Genomic DNA, 26,044 nt, shown 5'->3' with positions numbered 1-26,044 from the left:
AAGACTTTACAGGGACAAAGGAAGTCTCCAGTCCTGTTGCAAGGATTATCATCGTCATTAACCAACAAATCCAATGTTTAAAACTGTTCCGGAATGGTGAGGGCCAGTTTTCTAGACCATCCATTCTGGGTTTATTAAAATTTTATGCTCGTCCAAACCTTGCTGACCAGAGTAGATGAATAGGAGCCAAAACACAGAAAGGATTCATCTTAATTGTCATTTATTCATTCATGCCCTAACAATGCCCATCAATGACAGAATGAGTGGATTCTTTGCATAGCCTACGCGACTGCTGCACAACTCGGTGAAGTTTCTAGTTGATCTTTCGAGTTGATTGCCCATGACGCTGCTCCGTGGTCCCGATGCTGCACGATTCATACTTAAATTCAGTCAGGTCAGATCACACCGTTTGGAATTCAACAGGGCCCCAACAGGTGAGCAATCAACAAGGTTTTACACGGAAGGCACTCTTCACCATTATGTATGTATGTACTGGACTGAGAAAAGAATGCTGTTAGCAATGGAAACCGTCGTTATTGCGCCTCTGCTCCACGGCTATGCTGTTTCCAGGGCCCTTACCCGAGGCTTCAAGAGACTCCGCCCCCGGCATCGGTCACGATCAGCCCCGATCGAGACTCGGCGCAGGCCGAACCGCCCAAGGCGCGCCGGAGCAGGACGGCGCGCACATCCGGGCCAGCACTCCCCTCCCGCTGAGATAACGGTCTGGTTATCAGGCTGTGCTTGATGACATCTCGGACCGCGGAGGTTTTGCCGCTCAGAGTGTGACCGTCTGCCAGCGACCGAGGACACCCAGCGGCAGCTCAGCACAGGAGCGCGGCAGGTAGGCTGGGTCAGCCCGCTTGGTCGCTAGAATGGGACACCCAGCGGCAGCTCAGCACAGGAGCGCGGCAGGTAGGCTGGGTCAGCCCGCTTGGTCGCTGGATGGGACACCCAGCGGCAGCTCACACGGAGAGGCGGCAGGTAGGTTGGGTCAGCCCGCTTGGTCGCTGAAATGGGACACCCAGCGGCAGCTCAGCACAGGAGCGCGGCAGGTAGGCTGGGTCGGTCCGCTTGGTCGCTGGAATGGGACACCCAGCGGCAGCTCAGCACAGGAGCGCGGCAGGTAGGTTGGGTCAGTCCCTTGGTCGCTGGAATGGGACACCAGCGGCGCTCAGCACAGCGGGCGGCAGGTAGGCTGGGTCAGTCCGCTGGTCGCTGGAATGGGACACCCAGCGGCAGCTCAGCACAGGAGCGCGGCAGGTAGGCTGGGTCAGCCCGCTTGGTCGCTGGAATGGGACACCCAGCGGCAGCTCAGCACAGGAGCGCGGCATAGACTGGGTCAGCCCACTTGGTCGCTGGAATGTATATCCAGCGCAACCAGGCTTGAAGTTAGACCCAAATACATTTATCCTTCACTTATAGTACCATAGTTTGCGCGGAATCGACGGCTTGTTCCATTGGCCGCAGCGTGGCGGCCGGTGTGACAACCCGGCCTACTGAGAATCACAGTCACGCAGAAATATGCAGAGTCCTTCTGGCGATAGGAGTCGGAGAAGTATCAGCATTTCAGGGTACCTACTCACGACCTTCGCGGTGCATGCGGGTTTTGCATGCAAATAATTAATCGCACTATGGCGTTAGGTCATCATTTCCCAGATTCGTTGTTAAAATGACTTAGAAGTCAACCGACGGCAAAGGCAATGCAAGATTAGAGCCTGAAGGGAAGCCTGTATGGCCAAGCGTTTGCCAGATCCAGTCGCGGGTGGCGATGAGCTTCCTGTTGTGGTCAGGTCGACTGGAATGGTCCTGCTTGCTCATGCTTGTCGTCTCAAGCGAGTTAAAATCGACACATCACAAAAATGTCGGCGCTCGCACCGCGCATTCTTCTGACAGCTATCTCGATGCCTTGTCCGCGAAATAGGCCTGCTCTGATTACGTAAGATCCGACCACCTGATAATGGATCTGAACAAGAGCACGGCGGTGGCTTACGTAAGCCGCCGGTGAAAGAAGATCAGGTCGCGGTGACCTGGACCTGACGTCCAGACGCACCACAGCGCGGTTAGCCCAGCGACGGACGGGGGCGTCCTTCGCACGTACCACATTCAAACTGACCAAACTGGCCAAACTGATCGGTCTTGTCCGTACTCACTTGATTACGGAGTACGGAGGCAGGCACAGTCGACAACTTGCCCGTCGGGAAAAATATAAAGAGTGTGAAGACATCAGAATGCAAAGTGCGGCCACGCTGAACTTCCACCATATGGCGTCAAATTGACCCTCCCCCCCCCAACGAAGGGGTTTCCAGAATGGTTTCGGAACGGCCGCTGCGCAGCCACGCCACATTTGACACAGCTGTAGACAGTTGAATAGCAGATCGTTGGCCCATCAAAATTTAGACGTACCTTGCATGGTTGCTGACCTATGGCAGGTCAAAATCAGGCAGTGGCTTCAGCGAAGTAATTTCTCGGGAATCGTAATCTGATGCAAACAACGGAGTTTTAGCAAAAACCATACATCTCTGATGTGCTTTCTTAGGCAACACAAATATTGAATGAGCAAATTACGTTGCCCTAAGGTCAAGTACAAAGACCAGACTTAGGTCAACACCAACCTGTTTTATTTCTTTAGGGTTTGCTTATGGGACAGTTTCTGGTGCTTATTTTGAATTTATGGATGGCAGGAGCCGCATTATACATCTTGCATGGACTTCTTAGAGGTAAGAATAGTTCATGGACCTGAAATGACCCAGTTCAACATTTTTTTTAGGAGCATACTGCCTGGCGTAATCTTTGTCGCTTATGCAACCGCAAAACCCAGAACAGCCTTGCATGGTTTTGGTTACATGACCTTCAAAAGGTCAAACATGGCCACTGGCCTGACTGAGAATGTGGCCTTTTCCTTAGAAACAGAGAAATAGTTATCTAGGTTATCGGGGCACTTTGGAGACCAACCTGGAATTCGACCTTTTTGCACCTATTTGACCCAAAGGTCATAAACCTAGGAACCAAAACTTTGACCTACGTGAGATCACGTACAGGTCAGTACACCCTGTAATTTGGTGTTCCTCTAGCTCTCTTAGTTTCTGAGATCTCAGAGGGGGTCAAACTGACCCCCACCCGAGCGAAGGGCATCGAGCTTGGCCACCCGGGCGCGTGTTAAGCACATATATTGCATTTAACCAAAATAACGTGGGCTAAATTCCGTGAGAACAAATGGGAGGCAGGTTGTCGTGTCTTTGGTTGCCCCCCCCCCATGATTTACAAAAATGACACCCCTGGTCTGGTTCCATCCCCACCTTTCGGTCCAGTGCAGAGATATCCCTAGGTTGGCAGTGACGGTTTGGTTTGTGACGTCACCCTCCAATCAGCTGATAATGGTCGTAGTCTTTTCACATAAACGAACGACCGTTGACAAGAAATGGGTGGCGACGAGTGGGAGGTGGAGGGGTATCAGCCATTTGTATGTCGCATAGAACTAAATGAGGGGACTGAAAATATTCAAGTGTTATGCATCCTCTGATGCCAATAATGTGTGGATTTCGCGTACATTGTTGATTCATACCGTCCTTAAGTGCATAGCCTACACAGGTGAAACCCATGCATCATCACTGCATCGAATGCAATCTCAACCTGGGTCGCTTTGATATTTTCCAAACAATGCAGTCAAGTCTAGTCCATGCCAGATATTAAAAGGTACAAATTTGTATGCCATTAAGCACCGTTAAGTACCACTGCTTGAGCTGTCTCAAATTGTGCCAGGTTCAATAATGTTTTATGGGATGAGCAGGTTTTCTTAGGCCTTGCAATTTTTTTAAGCCTTAATTTTGCACGATCATTGGAGGCTCCTATTGAATTTTACTGCAGATTGAACTTAAGTTGGATGGTTCACCACAGCGGTCCCACAATGATAAATGTTGCTCATGGTTGCATGGTTTGGGTGGATACTCTCAAAGTAGACGCCACTCACTCTAGGTAAAAACATGGGTTCCAACTACATATGTTCGTGAAAACTAAAGAAGAAGTAAGACCGATGGCAATGTTTCAAAAAATACATGGTGTTTATACCCTATATTCACTTAAATAATACATACATCGGAAATACCAGCGTCCGCCCTGGGGTCCTGCTTTCGTTCGCCGCTGTTGATGAATGTGGCGCATCTATCATGGGAGCGTGGCTTGTCCATAAACATGCCAGCTGGTGATGACGTCATTGCCAAGTGAACTGGGTTTCTTGATTCTTTAGTGCAAGATGTTGTTAACGTCAACTGGGAGATAAAAGAAGCGTAAAATGGATGTCTTGGAAATGTGCCATACTTTCCAGGTTGATGCGTTTTCTAAATGGTGGCATATTTATGAGGGTCTGAGATTCGCGGAGGCATGTCAGCAGAGGATGAAATCACGGGGCGGAGCAACGTAATGATATCTGGCAAAAACTGTGATTGACGACAATGGCGTGCGAGATAGATGCAGAATGCTAACACGCTCCATAGAGGGGGAGGTGTTAAGTTTCACATGAACACATATGCAAGCTGAACAAAAGGTCGGGGGAAGAAGAATGGAAGGGGCTGAACAACATCAGAACGGATCTGACGGTCACCACAAATGACAGTCAAGGCTGATACCGGAGCAACTGTATGGTAATCGCACGACCGTACCCGCTCGGACCTAAAAGGACTGGACCGTATCAGTTTCAAAATATCTCAGTTGGAAGTCTTCAACATGAAAGGCTCGGGTTCGATTCACGGCTGATGGCATAGCCTCTGGACACTCATAATGAATATCAGTGGGGCAATGAATATGCCTGGGACAATGATGCGTTGCCCCAGGATATCAGCATTGCCTGGGGCAATGATAACCAAGAGCGCACGACGAAGACAGAACGTATCTTGACACGAATAGACCAGACCTGGATTAATTAAATTGGACTGCGCCGGGCCGTGCTGGAACATAACGGACGTTATATTAACGGACGTTAGCGGACGGAGCAAGGCTAGAGTTATATGTAGATGGCAGAATATAACTGCGCATGCATACTTACGAAGTTTCTTTTTTGTTCAGTCCTGTACTGTGGGGCGCGTAGGGTGGAATCGTACAGGTGCGGAAATCACTGGATCGGTACGGAACGGATCGGTACGGTACGGAGCCTACGGTTGACCGGACTGGACCTAACCAGGTCTAAGTGGACAGAGAAGAACCGGAAATGGCGTTAAAGCTGGACGTTAACCCAAATCGATGAGGCCGGTCTAATTCGGAGCAGGCTAGGCTGGGAACGACATGAAAGCGATAGACAGACCAAGTAATACTAGACCATGAGCATATAGACCATGTGAACGAAACGAGAGACAAAAAAGGCTACAGGAAACGGGAGCTAGGCTGAACAGAACAGAACTGAGCTTAACTGAACATACCGCATTGAACCAGGCGGATCCGGACTAGGTGAACTGGATATAATAGAGAACGTTGGCATGCCAAGTGAGTTAGAACGCATTTTACTAAACCAGACTGGAAAGAATCGAGACGCACCGGACAAATCCGCTACGTGTCAGCCGCACCCATTGACCTGGTGGCACCAGTGGAGCGGTGTAGTAGCCAAAGAATTCGAGTAGTGATTTGCACAAATGATAGCAAATATCGCACGATCAGGTTTAGTTTGCACAAATACTGTATGCGAAAAATCAGATAAGTGTTTCCTACCTTTTTGTGCAATGCAACACTGGCCATCCGTGGAATTCGAGCTCGTCAATAAGTGCGTAAAGAAAAGAGAAATGGGCAACATCTGTGCGACAAACCGCAAGTATTTCTCGACAGCGATAAAGCCACTCCGCGTTGTGAAAGTGCTGGACTGCCCTAATAACGTGACGTCGGGTCATGCATACAGCGTTAGTGTTCACATCGTTTTTGGGTCTGTCATTTCACGAGTGAACGTTGGTCCTGAGTCCTGGGGGCCCATCTCCCAAGCAGGGACGCGGTCAGAGCCCGCGATTTGCTTGGTCTGGGCTCTGCAACAAAGAAGGGCCCTGTGTCACTCAGGGGCCCTTGCCCACACAGTGTCCGGTGTACAGAATGGGTTCCAGAGCCGGATACGGGAACTTCTGCTAAAAAGGGACAGAGACTGGACCACGAACGCCACGTGGTGTTGGTCGGGGCCCTCTGACAATGGAAGGAGATAAGAGAGCTTGCGGTGAGAGCCCGCAATGAGACAATGAAAGGAGCCTGTGTCAGTCAGGGCCTCCAGCATGGAAGGGGCCCCCCACCCCGTTTCAGTTAAGAGCCCATTAAGACGAATTGGAGTATCGGTGCCAGTTATTGGACCACGCACGTTGAAGGCACTCAACGAGAAATTTCGCCCCGGTACGGTTTGCTCCCACGCGGCCCGGTCGGGTTTGGTTGTGTGGTTGGCCGTAAGCTCCACTTACAGCCTCGCCTGTCCTTTGTAAGTCGCAGTCAGATAAATTCTGGCTTTTGTTCAGCCTCCACGCGTTGTATTTCGGCCTTCCCGCTCCTGGCCTTTCCGTCAGTGTGAAAGTGTGCTCGTATGAAACTTGGCGACACCTCCGTGAACACTTTTTTGCATTTTTGCATGCGTTGTACAAAGTGGTATCGTCAAGCGCAGCTTGTGACAGATGCCATGTGTGCACAGGTAGCGTCTACGGTAAATTTATCATCAGCTGACATACCTACGTGAATCTCGGACCTCCATAAACAGTTCGTCATTTTCGAAAACTTAACATCTTGTGAGTACGATACATTTCCGAACATTCATTTTTCACTTGTTTGTATCCCAGTGAGGTCATCAACATCATGCACCAAAGGATAAAGGAACCCAGCTTGGCTTAGTAATGACGTCATCATCAGTGGGCATGTGCATGCATGAGGCCCGCTTCCTTGAGACGGCGCACTGCATTCATCAACAACGCTGACGGTAAGAAAACGCGGCTTGGAGACGGACGCTAGTTATGCCGATATTTAACAGCATATAAGCGGGCTTACGGCATAAATGCCATGGTGTTTCGAAACAATATTTTTAATTGAACGCATCTGTTAGTTTTCAAGAAGATCGTATGATTGTAACCCATTTTGTGAAGCCTGAAAAATGTGTAACGTCTACTTGGTGAGTACCATCAGAGGATCGTCTGGATCTAGGATATAATGTTTCGTGATCCAGAACCAGTGTTCTCAAATTTTGTGAAAGGATTTTTAGTAACCGGATCTTCTGGAATGCTGGATATTTTATGAAATTTTGTTGGATGGTCTGATAGGATCTGGGATCTTTATTGCAATTTTGTTGAATGGCATTATGGTATTTGGGATCTTTATTAAAATGTTGTTGAATTGCCTCCTGGATCTGGAGTTTTCTTTTGAAATTTTGTGGAAGGACCTTGCTAGATTTTGGATCGTTTTTGAAATTTTGGCGAAGCATGTGCTGGACCTTTGATCTTTTGGGAACCATGGAGCTGTCTGTCTTCTGGGTATTAAGGTTCGATTAACTCGGTTTCATAACCCGGCCTATACCAGTCCCTAAACTCATAATGGCACACATCATATGTAGTTATCTATTCAGTAAATCTCACTAATATCAAGCAACATAGCTTTGCGTATGAACGGGGCCTTAACAGTGTAGGTGTTTGAGGGGGGGGGGGGGTCAACGCACACGCGGGCTCGCTGCCCGGACATCGTTCGCACAAACAGACAGCGTCCGGTATTCGCGGTCACCCTGGGTGCCGCGCTTCCCCTCACCTCAACGTAAAACATCGCGGATGCTGGAGGCTTTCGCAGCTCGTCGCTAAGCTGGCAGAGCCAGGTGATATGTATGCGAAACAGTGGGGTAACCTTTACTTTGGGCGGTCGTATTTAGGCCCTCAGGTACCGGCTCTCCTCGAAGGCTATCTTAACCGGCGTCAGCGGAGAGTCTGAGACGAACTGCGCGCGGTCGGGGAGAGGAAGTTGACTTCCCCCTGGAATCTCCAACTCCAGACGCCGGAATGTGTAGCAACATGCAAAGCATGTTGTTTTGAGGATCTCGTCAAATCGTCAAGAATGCGCACCAACTTTTTGGCCGTAGGTCAAATGCTGAGGTCACCAGAGGTCACAGATGGCCAAAAACAATCGTTCTGAAAGATACAGTTGTAACTTTTTAACATATGAAGCCGAATATTGAGGGCATGGCAACAACTGTTAAGACTTTGGGGAGTCCATTCAGACCATTTCTGTTCTCCCAAATGTGTCAGGTCAGATCAGGTCACCGTTCAAAATTGTTCTATCAGTAGCCTACAAGAACGATACTTTTTCACAAAGTGCTTTTGACTAAGGTTCTATCTAAATGCAGCTGTGGGATACAACTACTCCAAACTACAACAATGACATTTTCGGGTTGACATAGAGACCATCTGAGGTCCACTTAGCGCAAATTTATGAGCTATCCGAATGAAAGATTGGAATGCTTACCGGGTGTATGTGACCATTGCAATGCTTTTCGGCGGTCAGTAGTAATGTGCTGTACATCTACAGGTACTCAAGATCGCGTAGGTGTGGTCGTATTATACACAGTTCCTTCGACTCTTGACAGTGTATTTGTAGCAGACTGAGAGCGAGTACATTTACAAACACGGTAAGGAGTTGGTTACGCTCGTCACATACGTTTATTTAGCCGCTCTGCTACTGGCAAAATAGGTCATTGTCCTTGGATGACCTTGCATGTCCTCAGTGACCCATGGTGACTATTCAAGTCTTAGGTGGTCTATCTGCTCGCGCTCCCCTCAGTCAGACCACGGCCATTCAGACCAGACACGAGCGCTGCAAGATGGCAACTGTCTTAATACGCGAGTTGAGCAGGCGGCGCCGACCCCGGCGGGCGGCGCCCAGGCGGTACACCGTCGGTCGGGGCAGCGGCGTACCGAGGTACAGCAGTACTGGCGACGCGAGCAGGGGTGGACTCAGGTGCACGCCAGTAACATCACGTACAGTGACCTCATTATGTATAAGAATGATACCACATGTTAGTGAAGTTTTGGAATTCTGCGTCCAAAATTACCTAAAAAACCTGCCTATTTTGAGTTAAGCACGTGTTTTGCAGAAGGTACCCGTATAATTTGGCCATGTCCTGGGTCAAGGCCATGTAATCTATGGTCATATGATGCTTGTGCATGCAATTCATCACTCCTTTCCTCGTGTTGGAACACCAAAACTACACAAATACAGATAAGCTTGCCTTATTTATGAACAATTAGCGAACAGTGAGCTGACTACAGGTCACTCACCTCGCCTTTTCGGAAAAATCCGAAATATACAAACTGTAAGCACTATTATGTGCTATTACTTTACCAAGTTGTGGTAATCACAAATGACCCGCACACAAAATTATGTACTGTCAAAGTTGTTTTAGAAACTTGACCTCTTCGACCTGACCTAAGTTCTAGGTGAAAAGACACTGATGTTGTGTTGAGCTTCGAGTGTTTCTTTTTGACCGGGGCTCGAAAAACCGTAGGGGAAGTCGACTCCCCCGGCCAGGATTAAAATGTGTCCGTTCGTGCTCCGTCTAATGGCATCATGCCCCGTCCATCCCCGTCTGATCTCATCCTGTTTCGTCCGGTCCCGTGCTGCCTTTTCTGGTTCAGTTCGGTCCCGCCTGGCCTCATCTGGTCTCGTCCGGTTCCATTCGATACGATCCCATTTCGTCTGTTCTCGCCCGGTCCCCTGTGATGTGATCTGGTCCCGTACAGCTTCGCCCCGCTCCCGTTCCGTTCCATCCAGTCGCATCCAGTCTCATCCAGTCCCAACTGCCTCTCCCCGTAACCACAGCTTAATCCACTCTCCATTCCAGATGCCAAGTCCTGATGACTTTCCTGTCCTAACACGCGCCCAGGTGGTCGGTTGGATGCCCTTCGCTCTGGTGGGGTGGGGGTGGGGGGGGGGGGGGGTGGGTGGAGTGGGAGGTCAATTTGACCCGCTAAGATCTCAGGATTAACAGAGCTAGAGACGCAAAGTTCACAGGGTGTGTTGACCCTGTACGTGAACTCACTCAGTTCAAAATTTGAGGTTCCTAGGTCATGGCCTTCGGGTCAAATAAGGTCAAACAAGGTCAGATTCTAGGTTGGTCTCCAAATGGCCCTTAGAACCTAGATAACTGTTCTAAGGAAAAGGCCACATGCTCATCTAAGGTCAGTGACCTTGTTTGATCTTTGAAGGTCATGGCGACCAAAATCATACAAGACTGCTTTGAGTTTTGCATTTTGGATAAGCAACAAAGATTCCGCCAGGCAGTATGTTCCTAAAAACAACATATTGACCCGGGTCATCCTAGGTCAGGGACCTATTCCGGCCTTTAAGAAGTCTATGGAAGGTGTGTAATGCGAAGGTGGTACCTGTTACCGATAAATTCGAAATGAACACCAGGAAACTGCCCCATACAGCAAGGCCTAGAGTAATAAAACAGGTTGGTTTCGACCTTGGTCTGACCTTCATACCTGGCCCTAGGTCAGTGTTATTTGTTCATTCAATTGTTGTGTTGCCTAAGAAAGTATCTCAGAGATGTATGGCTTCGTGTAACACTCCGTTTTGGATCAGATTGAATGATTCCCTGGAAATTGTCTTCACTGAAACTATGGTCTGATTTTGACCTGCCATAGGGCAGTGGCCTTACAAGGCACGTCGAAATCTTTGATGGCAGACGATCCGCCATTAAATTGCCTACAGCTACTGCAAAATTTGGCGTGGCTGCGCCGCGCTGTTCGGAAACCGTTCCGGAAAAAACCTTTGGGGGCAAGTTGACTCCCACCCGAGCGCGTGTTAAATCGTTATAACTTCCGGTGTTTTTACATATTCGAGTTGACTTTAGCCCTGTCGATTTTCTGTCTTTCCACTTATTGCGTTTCCTCTCTTTCCCTGTGCTTATTATCCTTGTAAAATTTTTGTCTTCCGATTCTTCTGGTATTGGAGTTTTAACCCTGCGACTCTTATCCCTTTCGACTTTTTGTCCTTTGGCTCTTTCCGCTTGAACTTTTATCTGTGTCGAATTTTATCCCTTCGGCATTTCGTCCGTCGACTCTTCCCGGACCTGACTTTTATCTGCCATCAACTTTTGTCTCTTTCGACTTTTTCTGTCTAACTTTCCATCTGACTTTCTATTCTACTTTTTTTGTCGGGAAGCTGACTCCACATGCCGATATTTTGTAGGAACTGAAAAGGATTTCGTTACTCGGTTTGAAAACAAAGTTCTCCGAGCGTGCCTAAAACAGTGTTAATTTATATTTCGAACATGTGAGATACACTGTCACGCCCCGTCTGCCCCACCCGCAAGCCTGCAGTTGAAACCTCTCCGTTATGGCGGGTGAGAGGAATGAAGTCAATTAGGAAATGAGCTGATTACTGCCCGATGCCAGGGTACATGACCAAAGGATGGACTGGTGAATGCAAAACGTATCGCTGGTAGATTGGGGACCAAGTTGCAATCGTGCTGGTTAACACAGTTTCACTGTGTGTGAGATTTCGGAATGCTCGAATAGTAACGTCGTAAGGCTACATGACAAGCCTTCGTAAGATTTGTAAGATGTTATTGTGTTGACAGGTATCTGTCGGAACTGACGCTACATGGAAGAAGGGCGTGAGACTCATGCAGTAAGAAAAACCAACATACCGTCAATTATCGGTGTAGAAAATAAAAAGCCACTTCACAAATGGTCAAACCAAGGGCTTATATGTTCACCTGTGTGGGTGAGGACAAGGAGGCCTTGCTCACTGCTCAGCCACGTTTCATGAAAGTCTGACATTAATGCCACAGCAACCCCTGCGAAGAATCGATGAAGAGGGAAGTTTCGAGGTCTTTTTTGAATATGTCTACGCAATTCACGATGAAAGTGATTTGGACCATAAAATACGGCAGCTTTTAACGACAACCATCGACACCGCATCGAAGTCACCCTCTCTTGGAATGTTTAGGAACACTCGTACCTCTACTGCCTTGAACACCTTTGCTTATGTCATTACGCAAACACGAATGGGTCAAATAGTCACGACCTTTTTGGGACCTTCAGACGACCCTCAAAGCATAAACAGATGTTGCACCCATGGGACCAAATGGCACTCTCAGAGACTCAGCTCAAAATGCTATGAGAGCTGAAAGACCTTGCGGCGTGTTGTACTATGTGAAATTCCATCTTCTAATATTGATTAGAAGATGGAATTTGAATGGCTTATGACGACATAAGAAAGACTTCATTCAAGTTGTCATTGCTTCCGGAATGTGTCCTTATAGAAGTAAGCTCAATTTTCAGAGGTGAAAGGAGGAATTCGCAGTGGGGAGAGGGAGCTCAAATAAAAATTACTGCTGAAAACCGAGGTAAGCGCGCCACAGACACGCAACATATTTTACGGGCGCAAAAAATCATCGCGCATTTTCGAGTTGCTTAATTTTGCTTTTCTACATGAAATTCGTATTTCCACATGTATTCTCGCACACCAAACACATGCAGCAAACTTGGCAGGGGTAGGGGGCACGTGCCCTAAAGGCCAGTGCGCGCGTGCCTGTCATTTTCCGAAAATTTGTCACGAAAACGGATGACTGCCGATACAACGGCTTTGGTCTCGCGTTGGCGCTGTTGGCGCTGACAGCCAGAAACGAACTTGATGAGTGGAAGTCCAGGTGACTGAATGACACACCGAACCACCGGCGGATCTTCCCTACCCCACACAGTTGCATTATTTACGGATGCAGCTGTCACGCGCCGAGGCGGTCTTTTGTGTGTGCACCACGGTATGCTTGCCGTCCGTTGAACATACCGCGAACTTGGGATAGCGTTGCACCGGGGTGAAAATACAACGGCCTTAAGGAAGGGTGGCCTTGGAGTCTTAGTGTGTCTGCGCTAAAGGGTGTGTTTCACGTTTGTGTGGGATCTTGAATTGCAATAGCCATCTTGTGGATCATTCGGTGCAGTTCACAGTCCTGTCCTTCTTGACCCCTAAATCCCTTTAGTTTCTGAGCTACGCGTACGCGAATATGACTATTTCGTGCAGGAATATTTCAAGGTCGCTTAGGCATCCATGACGCCAAAATAACGCCATTCAAATCTCGTCTTTTCACTAGTCATGGGGCAATCAAGGCCAGTAAAATATAACTGTCGAGTCGTTCATGTCTGGCATTTGTGAACACGATTTCCAGACACAACGACCGTCGATTGGCTCTCAACCAATGTTGTGAAAGATGCGCTAACGTAATCAAACCATGGCGTATTGTGGGGCGTATTTACTGAATAGAGAAATCGTGTTGTCTAGAGCAGTGTTTTCCACTAAAAAGTATACCAACACTTATAAGTGGACCTAATTCATCCTATCTGATGCGTGCTTCAGTATCTTCAAATATGGAACACTTTCTTGAACCGCTGTGCGTCTGGCAAACCAGAGATACGGGGGCTCGATCCCCCGCGATGACTGCGATCATGCCAGGATTAGAGGCAGGCGACGCCATATAGCCTCAACAGCTGAGTGTGTCGTGAAGCCCAATGGCTCACACACGGCCCCGGGGCCTGTTTTGATGTGACGCACATTTAGGATCAATGAAGTTCATTCGTCTGTTTCGGATCATGTCTTAACTCTTCTGGTCTGTCCGCAGTGTTCAAGATGCGTGTCATCCTCTTGGCAGCCCTCGCGGCGGTGGCCGCGTGCACGTCTGTCGACGGTAAGGCGCGGCAACATGCATTGCCCATCCTCTTGCCGTAACCTGACAAGCGTTCCTTAGCACGTACGATTTAGTTTCCGTTATGTAAAGCTGCTAACAAACCCGGCGTGGTTAGCCAGCTATTTCACTGGCTAGTCAGATGTCTGACGTTTGAGCCCGCGACAGCTACGCTTTTTACACATTAACACAATTCGTCACAATGATTATTACTTTTTGTTGTTGCGTTGTTTGCCGTTTTTGTGGCCTGGCCTTATAAGGCAGATGCCTATGTAGTTGTGGCAGCACCAATAACTGTGCCGGCTATAAACCCGATGACGTCATTTCGAGAAGACAAGCGGCGTTAGACGCACGGTGAATCTATTGAGAGCATCTGTCTCAGCCTGGAGACGCGCTGCATTGCAGCATGCCACCCTGAGGACCGCACGCATCTGCCAACAGATGGCAGTCCGCAGTACATGGCAGTGTGTTACTATGGAACCTGGGCGGTCTACCGGCCCGGCCTGGGCAAGTTCGACGTGGAGGACGTGGACCCGAACCTGTGCACCCACCTGATCTACGGCTTCGCCGGTCTGGACCCCTCGAAGTACACGATCAAGTCTCTCGACCCTTGGAACGACCTGTACGATAACTACGGCAAAGGTCAGCCCCGCTGCGTTACGCACGGCGCTGTGGTAGCAGGGGGTCCGCACGGCCTTGGCTGGCGGACTGCTTATCGGAATCGCACCTCTATAACCAACGAGTCACTCGTCCTTTTTGTTCGTCCAATACCAGCCAACTGAAGGGAGACAGGACATTGTCTTGCAGTGCATGCAACAGAACACTTGACGGGGCGCATAGCAAACAAAACAACTAGGTCATCTTTCGCTGTTACGTGCAGGTTGACGTCCCAGCACCAACTGTACTGCATCACGTGACCGGCCTCGGTCGCGACACCGAGCTCCCAACGACCGCTGGTTACGTGACACGGCCGCGGCCCCGATCGCTGGCGCTCCGATCATCCCCTACCCCGCAAGGTTCTGTCACGGAGGGTGCCATCGTACTTGTGACACCACTTATGATGATCGGTAATCCGCGCCATGATGCGATCAATGTTACTTTTTGCGCAGCAGACTGAGCTTCGTCTTGCTGTGCCGTGATAAAAGCAACCCAAAATGTGTTGGCGGGTCAACACAGGCTCATTCCGTGGTGCATGCATTCATTGATTACAATTCACCTTGACTAGGTCGGGCTGGATCACTCTGGATATATACACATACATATATATATATATATATATATATATATATATATATATATGTGTGTGTGTGTGTGTGTGTGTGTGTGTGTGTGTGTGTGTGTGTGTGTGTGTGTGTGTGTGTGTGTGTGTGTGTGTGTGTGTGTGTGTGTTTGTGTGTTTATGTATGTATGTATGTATGTATGTATGTATATGTATACACATGTATATATGTTCATATGTGTATATATGTATATCCAGAGTGATATTCAACTGGTTAAAAATGCGATCTATTGGCATGCATCACATCACGTCATAAGACAACGGGCACTTTGGCCTCATGGTCTGGGATGGTCATGCCTGATCTTAAGTCAGTAAAAGCTTGGCGCATCCGCTTGCCATGAATTCTGAACGCTGGCGCAAAGGAAGCGCATGAAAAGGATCGACTTCAAAACTGGCTAGCCCCCCCCTCCTTTCCAGACATTCCTTCATTTGTGCTACTCGCTGTCGGATCCTCAAATTTCCTGCCATGCGGTATAACTGTGCATTATCGGAACCAATTAAATATATTTCCTGTCTTGTCCTGCTACACCACGAGATCCTCTAGGTCACTAAAGCCTATTTCCTTGATAAAAGTGCTATGTCTGCCGACTGCCATTTGAATCAGCGCAGCCACTTGGTAGGATAATACAACGGGGATGTGAACGAAAAGTCGTGAGTGTTAGGATTTCCCAGCAGGGGTCTGGAGCCGGCGGTGATGTCGGTAAGCATTGCCTGACGTCGGGCCCACGGCATCATGCAGTCTGCGTCTTGCCAATGTTATCACGGCATCAAATACCGTGCGCTGCGCGGATTATCATGTCCATGTCTGTCCTGACCTTCTGATTGCCAGTGGTGTTATGCCTGTCCAAGTGCTTCGCCGCCCAGCTCGTAATGTTCCATCACGATAGTCTTCCGGGAGGGCATTGATTTGCTCTCGATCTGCGATGCATTAAGAATTTCCTATGCCAACATCCTTATAGCGTCACTCAATAAAGGTCTCCCTATGCTCGCTGGCACAGCTAACCCGTCCTTGAGTTATGATTGTAATATTTGGCAAATCAAAATGTCTTGTTGGGCGTCACCAGTATGCTACATAGCTCCCAGTCTGCTTCGTATACGTATCGTTTGCGATCTACACACAATGGGGTTCCTCCCACACGCGTTTTCCGTGATTTACAGGTGCTTTCATTCGGTTTACAAACCTGAAGCTGCGCAACCCGGCCCTCAAGACCATCCTGGCTATTGGTGGATGGAACGAGGGTTCTACCAAGTACTCCAAGGTATGTCACCAGAGCTTGACTAGAGCTGGAATATTTCAAAACCGTCGCCCGCATGCGGCCCTGTATTCGCGGCACCTGAGTCGAATTCGTGGCAGAGTGGTCGCCACCTGGCGGGCAGTCCGCGGTTCGAAGTCTGGCCACACCCGTAGCTCTCCACGCGCAGCTCCGTTTGGCGGCTAAATATGCCTGGCTGTCGGGCTGCACCACGACCCATAACACTTGTTTAAAATCACAAAAAACCCCTCGACGATATGCATCCGTTGTTGGGAGGGCACCAGAAGCCCAACTTGCCTGACTTTACAAAGTCGGCTTTGCGGCTCCGAGCCAGGTGGAGTGTCCTCGTCGGATCTTCTAGCTCGAGGCCCAGGTGACGTCAGTGGAATGTGATATAGCCTTGAGGATATAGCCTATAACAGGTGTGACTTTTCTTCATGAAACATACGTCTGCTTCCCAATGTTTGTTTCTAGCTCTCACTACACCTCATGAAAACGGGTCCTGGCTCCGGCTGCTTCTTTAATAATGACCAGCCCCTGGTTCTGGAATGCAGTTAGGTTGTTCTGCAAACACGGGACCATGGTTCCTAGTCTTCAATGATATATACTTTTACTGGGGAGCCATAATCGTCAATTTTCTGGGCGGAGTGCAACATCCTGCAACCATGGCCTAACGGCTGGTACCGAAGGATGACTTGACGAAATATGCTTGGTCAGTGGCTTCATCCTCGAAGTGGTCGGAGCATCTAAGGCCCTTATGCACATTAAAAAGGTTTTCCCTCACAGCGAGACTTCCATGCTTCCAGCACAATCTTACTTATCGTTGAGAATCAAGGAAAACGTTCTGATTCATGTTTGTGCGAATCCTTGCGTGTGGTAGTAACACACGGCATCACTATGGACACAAACGTCGATTATCGGATCCACTGACGTAAACTGACGTAATCATCGAGGTCTCTGGAAACATTCACCTTACAATGCTAGCAAATGAAGCACAACTTGTCAAAAATGCTTCTCTTGGGTATATTTTATTCAGGTAAACCGCGTGATAACCAGGGTAACAGTCACGTTGGTTGGATGGGACAATGACGCTCTCCTCTTATTTAAGTCGCCTTCCATTTCTGGGAGTCGCGATGCATTGTATGACATGGCCTGGGCTGACCTACAGTCATTATATCGACAGTAGTAAATTCCGGTTTGTTAGAATATCTAACATTTGGGTTCTCCGCGCCGAATAATTGAGCCTGTAGAACACAGCTGTAAAACGTTATTGTTTCTACTGTCGCAAAAATGCATTCATCGCAACGGCTAGTTATGTTTGGCAACCGAGTTTACTGATCGACTCCGCTGTGCACTACGGCCAGTTTCGCGGGCCACGGCAAATAGTGGAGAAGCCTATAGCGATGCCTATCGGCACCTACCTGTTTTAAAATTCTCCGACAATGTGTGACCTTTTTGTTTGTACGATGCTGGTCAAAATGGTATAATTTGGTGGATCGTAAATATTAATGCATTTGTAGGAGCCAAAATGTGCAGCATTTGAGTATGACTGACTTGGATTGAACGCTGCTGATCTAAGACATCACCCGTAAATATAAGAACGGCCGACATCATTGACTTCAAAATTGATACTTTATGAAACAAGCAAGTAGCACGATCACGTTACCAACAAGTTATTGTGTTGTCGATTTGGCTCGAAACATGGCATCACCTCCAAAAATAGGTTATAAGTTTTTAAAAAGTGCTTAGATATTTCAGAAGCGGAAAAATATAATAAAATTAGGTAACTGAAACACATCAGCTCGAAATTCTTATTGGTCACCACTTTACTCTACAACACAAGGACAGGCAGCTGCCCTTTTCTGGAGATGGCTAAGTGACTTCGTCAAAGCGTCAATTTCAGGACCCAAATCCCTAGCCGTCGTTGCGCAAGTAACACCTGTACGTTGTCGTTAGTGCAGTTGGGAAGTTTTGTTCGAAATAAACATGATTCGGAAGGTCATCCACTTCGTTTAGCAACGCTATGGTATACATAATAAGTGGTGGCGCTGCATTGTACTGGCGGCATTTACGGAAGCAGGAACCAGACATATTACCGTTAGTGTATAAATGTAGATATATGCTTCCACTTTTCTCCACATTGCGTATCAATCTATTTCTATATGGCTCGCATATACTCTCATTTCATATTCATTTTGGGCTATGGATTTTACTCGGTGCACCATCGGAGAAGTCGAGAACGATAAGTCAGAGGACCCATATATGAGGTTGTGTTGGTTTTAACATGATTGTAAGCCTTGTATTATTTTCACGTCCGACTTTTCATGCCGTTTTGGGACATCTCACGACTTGCGCGGCATAACCGGTTATTAGCGTCCCAGCTTCCCACGGCGCCGCGGCGGGGACGGCAAACCAGCGCCCTTCCAGGTCGGCCCGAGCCACCAACCCGGCGCACGGTTCTGCGCGACTGCTTTCAGCGGCTGGACTACGACCTTCATTAACTGACTAACGTTATCAACGGTCTTCGTTCAGATGGCGGGGAGCCCGTCCTTGCGCCAGAAGTTTGTCCAGAGCTGTGTGGAATTCTTGCACAAGTACAACTTCGACGGCCTGGACATGGACTGGGAGTACCCTGCGGAAAGGGGAGGCAATCCCATCGACAAGGTACGGCAAGAGGAATCTGATGTGTCCCATGCCCTGGTGTCGTTTTTCAGGTAGTATAATTCCTGTGGCAATGCACGCACGCCACGTAGAAATGTGTAGCTTAAAAATGCGTGCAATTGTTCGGGCGCATCCGCTGCACTGACAAAAGCGGCCACAACGCGTCGATTTGCTGATATTTATCAGTAACGTTTGATACACATCAGTATTCTTTTCCCCTGCTGCAGGACGACTACATAGCACTGATCAAGGAACTGAAGGCAGCGTTCCAACCGGAGGGCCTAATCCTCACAGCCGCCGTAGGGGCGGGCAAGCCCACGATAGACGATGCGTACCACATTAAAGAGATGGGAATGTAAGTATGTCATCCGCACACAAATTTGGGCTTGTCTGCTCCGGCTTTCTTGACGAATCCGGGGTCTAAAACTAGATTGCAAGTGACCCGAACGCCGGTGACCGTCTCACCATCCGAACACCAGGCCACCAGGACATCGTCCAGCCGGCCGTTTGCACAGCACGGATAAGCTCCTCAATCGCTCCTGTTGTTACACCAGCGTCTCAGGTCTGTCACTCAGTCGCTGTCCACAGGAGTGTGGGGTCAGTGGCGAGGGTAGCATCAGCTCTTGCGCTGATTAACCGCCGGCACCGTGGCCGGCTTTCGACGGGAGAAAACTAAGCAAGGCTGGAGAAGGCCGGAGGGGCGAGCAGGGCTATAGCCAAGTTGAAAAGAGTACCGTACTGCCATTGGCTCTGTCCAGTTGTAACGAACATCTAGGTCCCTTGGGGCACAACTCGTTTTAAAGTGACGTGGTTATCCACTGTTGTCATACAGAGGTCAAGTCTTCGTGAAGCTGAAACTCAACGACACCAGTATACAGTCATTCTCTTCGCCATCCGCATTCTTGCACACCCACTACCCGTCTGTACGTCGCTAATTACAATAACAAAACATTGGTGTAAGTGAACGCTTTGTCCTCGAACACTGTAGAATATAACATAGTGCAATGCGTTCATCGAATTGCCTCTTGAAAGCTCCGCTGTCTGCAGTCAAAACATGATGTTCGACTGACGTCAAAGATTGCCGCCATTTCGGAATGCGGAATGCGGAATGCGGAATGCGGGCTACATGTACATCAGGCCAGCTGTAAGCACCAGGTGGACCGCTATTCCATCACAACTCCGCAAACGTCCGTCCCCGATTATCCGCGCGACAGGTACCTGGACATCGTCAACGTCATGACGTACGACTACCACGGCTCGTGGAGCCCCTTCACCGGACACGTGGCGCCTCTGTACCTCTCGCCCCTGGACATTGAGCACGGCGATGGATGCCAGTACTTCAGCGTGGTGAGTTCAATCTTCGGCTCAATGAATGCGCCGGTCAGCGTGTGGAGCGCGCACGTCAGCCGCTGACGTCACACGCCGCCGGTGTGTTCACACGTCAGCCGCTGACGTCACACGTCGCTGATGTGTTCACACGTCACCCGTTGACGTCGCACGCCGCTGGTATGTTCACATGTCAGCCGCTGACGCCACACGCCGCTAGTGCGTTCACGCGTCAGCCGTCTTGCCGCACGTTCTGCTAGCTGTCGCCGTGCGCTGTGCGACTGGCTCTCGCTGTGCGCCAGCGCGCTGTGGGAAGCTGATGTGGAGCTGTGCACTCAGGGCGGAATGCCAGTCGACCGATCAAAGGACGCCAAAGAGTGAATCTGTAAGATCATACTGCCACTGGCGAGTAGACGCTTCCGAGGCTTTTATTTCTTCTGCGTGCGGGACATGCAAACACAAGCCAAGCACAGATGCTGGTCTGGAAGCCGCCTTCGTCTTTGCGTCATGGTGTAGTGCCTCCGCCTAGATCGTAGGTTCCGGTCTGCCGTTCCACCTCCCGGCGCTGAGGTGCGTCACACGCATAGACGCCACGTTACGCTACTGAGGCGCGTCACACGCGCAGCGAGTCGCCGCCCGCGCTAACGCAGTCCTCTCCCCAGAACTACAGCGTCAACTACTACCTCAAAGGCGGTATCCCCAAACACAAGATGGCCATGGGCATCCCGCTGTACGGGCACGGCTTCCATCTGGACCACGCGGACCAGCACGGCCTGTACGCACCGGCCAGCCAGCCCCAGCCGGCCTGCCCCTACACCCGCCAGGCGGGCGTCTGTGGCTTCAACGAGGTCAGCACAGCGGCAACTCAAGCTCCCCACGTTGGGAGACCCATATCTGTTTATGACTATTTCTTTCCAGTTAACGCCCTCAGGGCCAATGTCCAATCTTCAGACGGCTAAGGGGCTGCGTGCCCTCTTTCTTTGCCTGGTTCCCATGTCCCTGGGTTACCGGAAGCGCGCAGCGGAGGCCGAGGGTTCCGCCGGCGGGCCGGCGGTCAGCACGGGCCCGTGGTCGGGCAGGCCCGCCGGAGCCCGGTGGCGGCGATGGCGCGGCGGCCGGTGCCAAGCCCGGCAGATGGCGGTGTCAGCGGTGCACTCTTGCACAGGCACTGATCGTGTTTTCGCGGGGCGGCGATCGGTGTAGACGATCTGTCCTCGTCCATGCGGCTCTGTCGCTGATGCCGGGAGCTCTGCGGCTGACGCCGAGCTTGCCACTTGGATCTCACGCCTGGATAAAGTCACCCGTCCGCCTGCGAAGCGGGGTGGGGCTCGACGGCCAAGTTGGTAGGAGAGGGGAGGCTGAATCCCGTGTCAAAAGATCCAACTTACACCGCTACCTCGCCTGTCCGGACGACGTTGCCTTACTGGCCCGGTGCCGGGTCCCACCCCCGCACTGTGCCGCCGGAGACCCAGCCGACTGGCGCCCTGCTGCCCTCAGATCTGCAAGCTGCTGGAGCAGGGCGGCTGGACTAACGTCCGGGATCCCGACCAGAAGGCCATCTACAGCTACAAGGGCAGCATCTGGGTGGGCTACGATGACTTGGAGAGCATGAAGCTGAAGGTGAGCGATGGTACCGCACGTGGCGGGGGGGGGGGGGGGAGTTTTGTGAGCGATTGTGATCAATTTCGCAACGCTGAGCACGTTCAAACGATGTCGTCCCCGGCCCAGCAGTCAGTGTTTTTTTATAGGTCGGGAAAGGGTCAGATGTGTCTTATGTTGTACAGTGATTTCATACAAACCCGATTCCTTTTCCTCGTTGATAATGTCTTCTTTCAAATTCGTATTTCTCTACTGCACAACGTTGCTTAAGTCAGGCACTTTTGGCTGGTTGGTCATTTCCTTCGTTATTGATGACATCATTGCTAAACCCCATTCATGTGATTTAGTGTCCATGCTGTGAGATGGGTTTTTGCACTGCAGCACGTGTGGACGGTGCAAGCGGCTGAAATACGCAACAGGTCTCGGACCATTTGATTTAAGCCACTGTGGTTTGGCCAGCTGTGAGAGGCACGCCACCTCATCAGTACCACATCACCCTCATCAGCATCGGCATCACCGTCATCACCATCACCATCACCCTCATCAGCACCACCATCATCCCCATCAGCACCATCATTACACTCATCAGCACAACCATCAACCTCATCAGCGTCACACTCAGCACTGCCATTACACTTATCGGAACCACCATCGCACTCTTCAGCACCATCTCGTCTCATCACCATGGTGGCACTCATCAGTGCCACCGTGACACTCAACAGCAGCATCACACTCATCAGCAAGACCATCACACTTATCAGCACTATCATCACACTCATCAACACCGCCATCACATGCATCAGCACTATCATCACACTCATCAGCACCATCATCACACTTATCAGGACCACCATCACACCCATCAACACCACCATCACACTCGTCGGCGCCACCATCGCCCTTATCAGCGCCACCATCACCATTATCACCACCACCATTACACTTACCAGCGCAGCCATTGTGCTCATCAGCACCACCATCACCTTCATCAGCACCACCACCACACCTACCAGCACCACCATCGCACTCGTCAGCACCACCATCACCTTCATCAGCCCCGATAGTACACTAATCAGCATCGCCATCGCAGTCATTAGCACCACCACCGTACTCATCAGTACCACCATTACACTTATCAGCACGACCATCGCACTCATCAGCAACACCATCGCCCCCATTCCAATGGTCAACTGACCGGGCATGTCTGCCAACCAGACCGACTACATCAAGTCGATGGGCCTGGGTGGCAGCATGGTGTGGTCCATCGAGACGGACGACTTCCATAACCTGTGCGGCTTCGGCGCGCCTAATCCGCTGATGACAGCCATCTGGACGAACCTGAACGGCGACATCCCGCATCCAACCGGACCCACGCCCACCACCGGACCGGTGAGATGGCTGCGGGAAGGGGGGGGGAGGGGGGGGGGGAGGGACTGCACACGGACCGGCGGCAAGGTTGCGGGTAAGTCGAGGCCGAGCCCAGCACTCCGACGGTTTTCACCTCCACCGGATCCATAGCTCTAATGGTGTCTGCTGCCTTCGGGTCCACAGACTCATACGGTGTCCACTGCCGTCTTGTGTACCACTGCCAGATGTTTTTTTTCCAGATGCTTTTTCCCCACTTTCTGCCATCGCTTGGACCGTGTCTCCTCCGGAGTGTTTGACATTGCCGCTGTGCCCTTCCGGATTGTGTGCGAATCCATAAGAAAGGAGCGGAAGGCGCTGGTCCCCAACTGTTGTAACCTGGACGATGGCAAACCCTGTCGACCACGCGTTAACAATGTTCCGACTCTCAAATTTGCGATTTGAATATCATCCTTTCGTATCCATGAACCTCTTACATTTTTTCTCGCCGAGTTCCTGACGAACGCGTCTCTCAACTACCTATGCGTTGTACTCGGGATGGCTCTTTGCTAAGTTATAAGCCATGAGAACGAGCAGTTTTACAGAGTTTCACGCACACTGCTTGAAATGCTCTAAGACAGGCATCTATTCACACGGGTTTTAGTGACGCGGGACTATGCTCTGTCAGTAGCGGCATTAATACCTATCTACTGTTGTTGCAAATAAAGTTGCTCGTACGTTGCCAAGCGATGCGATCTTTCAGTTCCGAGCAAATGTTGCGAACAGGAAGAAGCATATGACTGTGAGGATCACTTAAAGTTTTTGAAAACCAGCTTGTTTAATTCAGCAGAGCATAACTTTGGGCTCCAGGCTCGTTGAGAACAAGTTTACTCTCTTCAGAACACTTGACATAAAACCGCAACTCTGACAGCTGTCGGCGACTGTTGCAGACCACCCGGCCGACCGACCCACCGCCGCCGACACCCTCCCCCAGCCACGTGTGCAAGAGGAATGGTCTGAACCCGGACCCTGACAAGATGTGCTCGCCCATCTTCTACGAGTGCGTCAGTGACGGCGACCACTGGGACGCCACGCAGGTGAGCGCTAGCCACTCGTGCGCTCGCGGACAGCCGGTGTCTCGGCTGGTGTCCGATCGAGGAACATCCCAACGCAGCTCACCACAGCAGTTCGACATGCACTGGCGACACTTGCAGTTCGACATGCACTGGCGACACTAGCGGTTTGGGGCGACGTATGCAGTTCGCGCCCGGGCCCCGGTGCAGTAGACAACTGACCAGTGATGATGTGTCGTGATGGCGCCTTGGCTTTGGTGCCGAGTCACGGGCGGGCCGACCGACATCACGTGACCACCTGCCACACGCCGCAATGCTCATGCGAAGCCGGCGGCCCCGTCGAGGGAGCGGAGTCGCCGGGTGGAGGGGCGCGGCGGGCCAGCACCCCCCACCGGCCCGTTCCCCGCCTGTCGGTGTCCGTGTCCGACGCCGCCCGTTCCGGTGCCGGCAGGAGGAGTGCGCCAGCGGCACCGTGTTTGACCGCCTGGCCAACACCTGCGTGTGGATCAGCGAGTCCAACGAGTGCGACCACACACAGCCCCGCCTGGAGGCTTGAGCTGTTTCGCCTCGCGAGATCGGCCAGCGCTGGCCTCCGGCCCTAGGAGCTCGGGTAGTGTAACCTCCCCCGCGGCCTCCGCCGGTGCCGCGGTGTAACCTCCCCCGCAGCCTCCGCCGGTGCCGCGGTGTAACCTCCCCCGCAGCCTCTGCCGGTGTCGTGGTGTAACCTCCCCCGCAGCCTCTGCCGGTGTCGCGGTGTTGTAACCTCCCCGCAGCCTCTGCCGGTGTCGCTGTGCAGCCTCCCTCGCAGTCTCTGCTGGTGTCGGCTGCGCAAAGGCTGAAAGCCTATGTTCTGATAGTACACGCACGGCTTGAGCTCAATAAAATGCTTGAAACGCACTTTTTTGGGGGCGCGCGGGGAGCGGGACATTTCGCGAGCGTTTTGTGCACCTATGGGTCCGCCTTGGTTGCAAGCATCCCTATTCCCTGTTCAGTGTAATCTCGGTCTTAATGCGACGCGGCTCTCGTTTTTCCGAGATGAATTGCTCAGGCGCCCACACGACATCGAGAGAAGCATTGCGCGGGTTGTAATGATCTTCGAAAGGGACCTTTGACTTTCTAGACGCTGTAATGATTAAGAGTTGTTTCTTCCGGAATGCATACGTCGGAGGTCGCGGTGATGACATTCGCGAATCGGTGCTAGATTTACGCGTCGAGCTTCAACCTACGCCAGATGTGAATGCAGCGCGCTCCCCCGCTTCCATAAAACCGACCTCATTTGTTGTTATTCTGATGGCTATCCCCAGCCACGGGTAGAGCACCGCATCACAGACAAGAATATGTGTACCTAACCATCGTGTCCTGGCAGCACATCAGAACCGCAATTAGTTACATCCGTTCTCGCGCGTGCCTTGTAACCGGACGCTGGGCCACCGGCGCCTGACGCCTGGCAGCTGGCAGCTGTCAGTGGTCAGCGGTCGTCCGACATCTGGCAGCTGCCAATAGTCAGCGGTCGACCGACGCCTGGCAGCTGGCAGTTGTCAGTGGTCAGCGGTCGTCCGACATCTGGCAGCTGCCAATAGTCAGCGGTCGACCGACGCCTGGCAGCTGGCAGTTGTCAGTGGTCAGCGGTCGACAGACGCCTGACAGCCGGCAGCTGCCCGTAGTCAGCTGCCGATCTTAGCCCGACCGACCCAGTTGCCACCTCGCTGATATCAGGGCGCCGCTTCTCATCAGCTCGTACCGCACGAAAACCTTCGACTTCGATTCAGCGATCCCTGATGGATGGGCAGCGGCCTAATTTCGAGCCCGCTGACGTTTACCAAGTTCTCACGCCCTCACACTT

At 50.9% G+C, this 26,044-nt stretch overlaps 1 protein-coding gene across 1 annotated transcript; it reads left to right on the top strand.

Annotated features, from left to right (window-relative positions):
• The first annotated feature begins 385 nt into the window (after positions 1–385).
• On the top strand, positions 386–24,951 carry LOC119104005 (acidic mammalian chitinase). The gene is made up of 12 exons (XM_037227718.1): positions 386–841; positions 13,604–13,669; positions 14,108–14,308; positions 16,104–16,204; positions 18,731–18,862; positions 19,087–19,214; positions 20,074–20,206; positions 20,848–21,033; positions 21,683–21,805; positions 23,000–23,173; positions 24,079–24,225; positions 24,653–24,951. Exons 2-12 carry the CDS (start codon positions 13,612–13,614, stop codon positions 24,755–24,757), a joined length of 1,488 nt encoding a protein of 495 aa, XP_037083613.1. The 5' UTR covers positions 386–841; positions 13,604–13,611; the 3' UTR covers positions 24,758–24,951.
• Positions 24,952–26,044: the final 1,093 nt, after the last annotated feature.

This window comes from Pollicipes pollicipes, unplaced genomic scaffold, assembly GCF_011947565.3.
Source record: "Pollicipes pollicipes isolate AB1234 unplaced genomic scaffold, Ppol_2.1 Scaffold_5724;HRSCAF=6776_pilon_pilon_pilon, whole genome shotgun sequence".
NCBI classification, from domain to species: domain Eukaryota; kingdom Metazoa; phylum Arthropoda; class Thecostraca; order Pollicipedomorpha; family Pollicipedidae; genus Pollicipes; species Pollicipes pollicipes.
The sequence above is the reverse complement of the archived record's forward strand: the minus strand, read 5'-3'. Positions and strand labels throughout refer to the sequence as shown.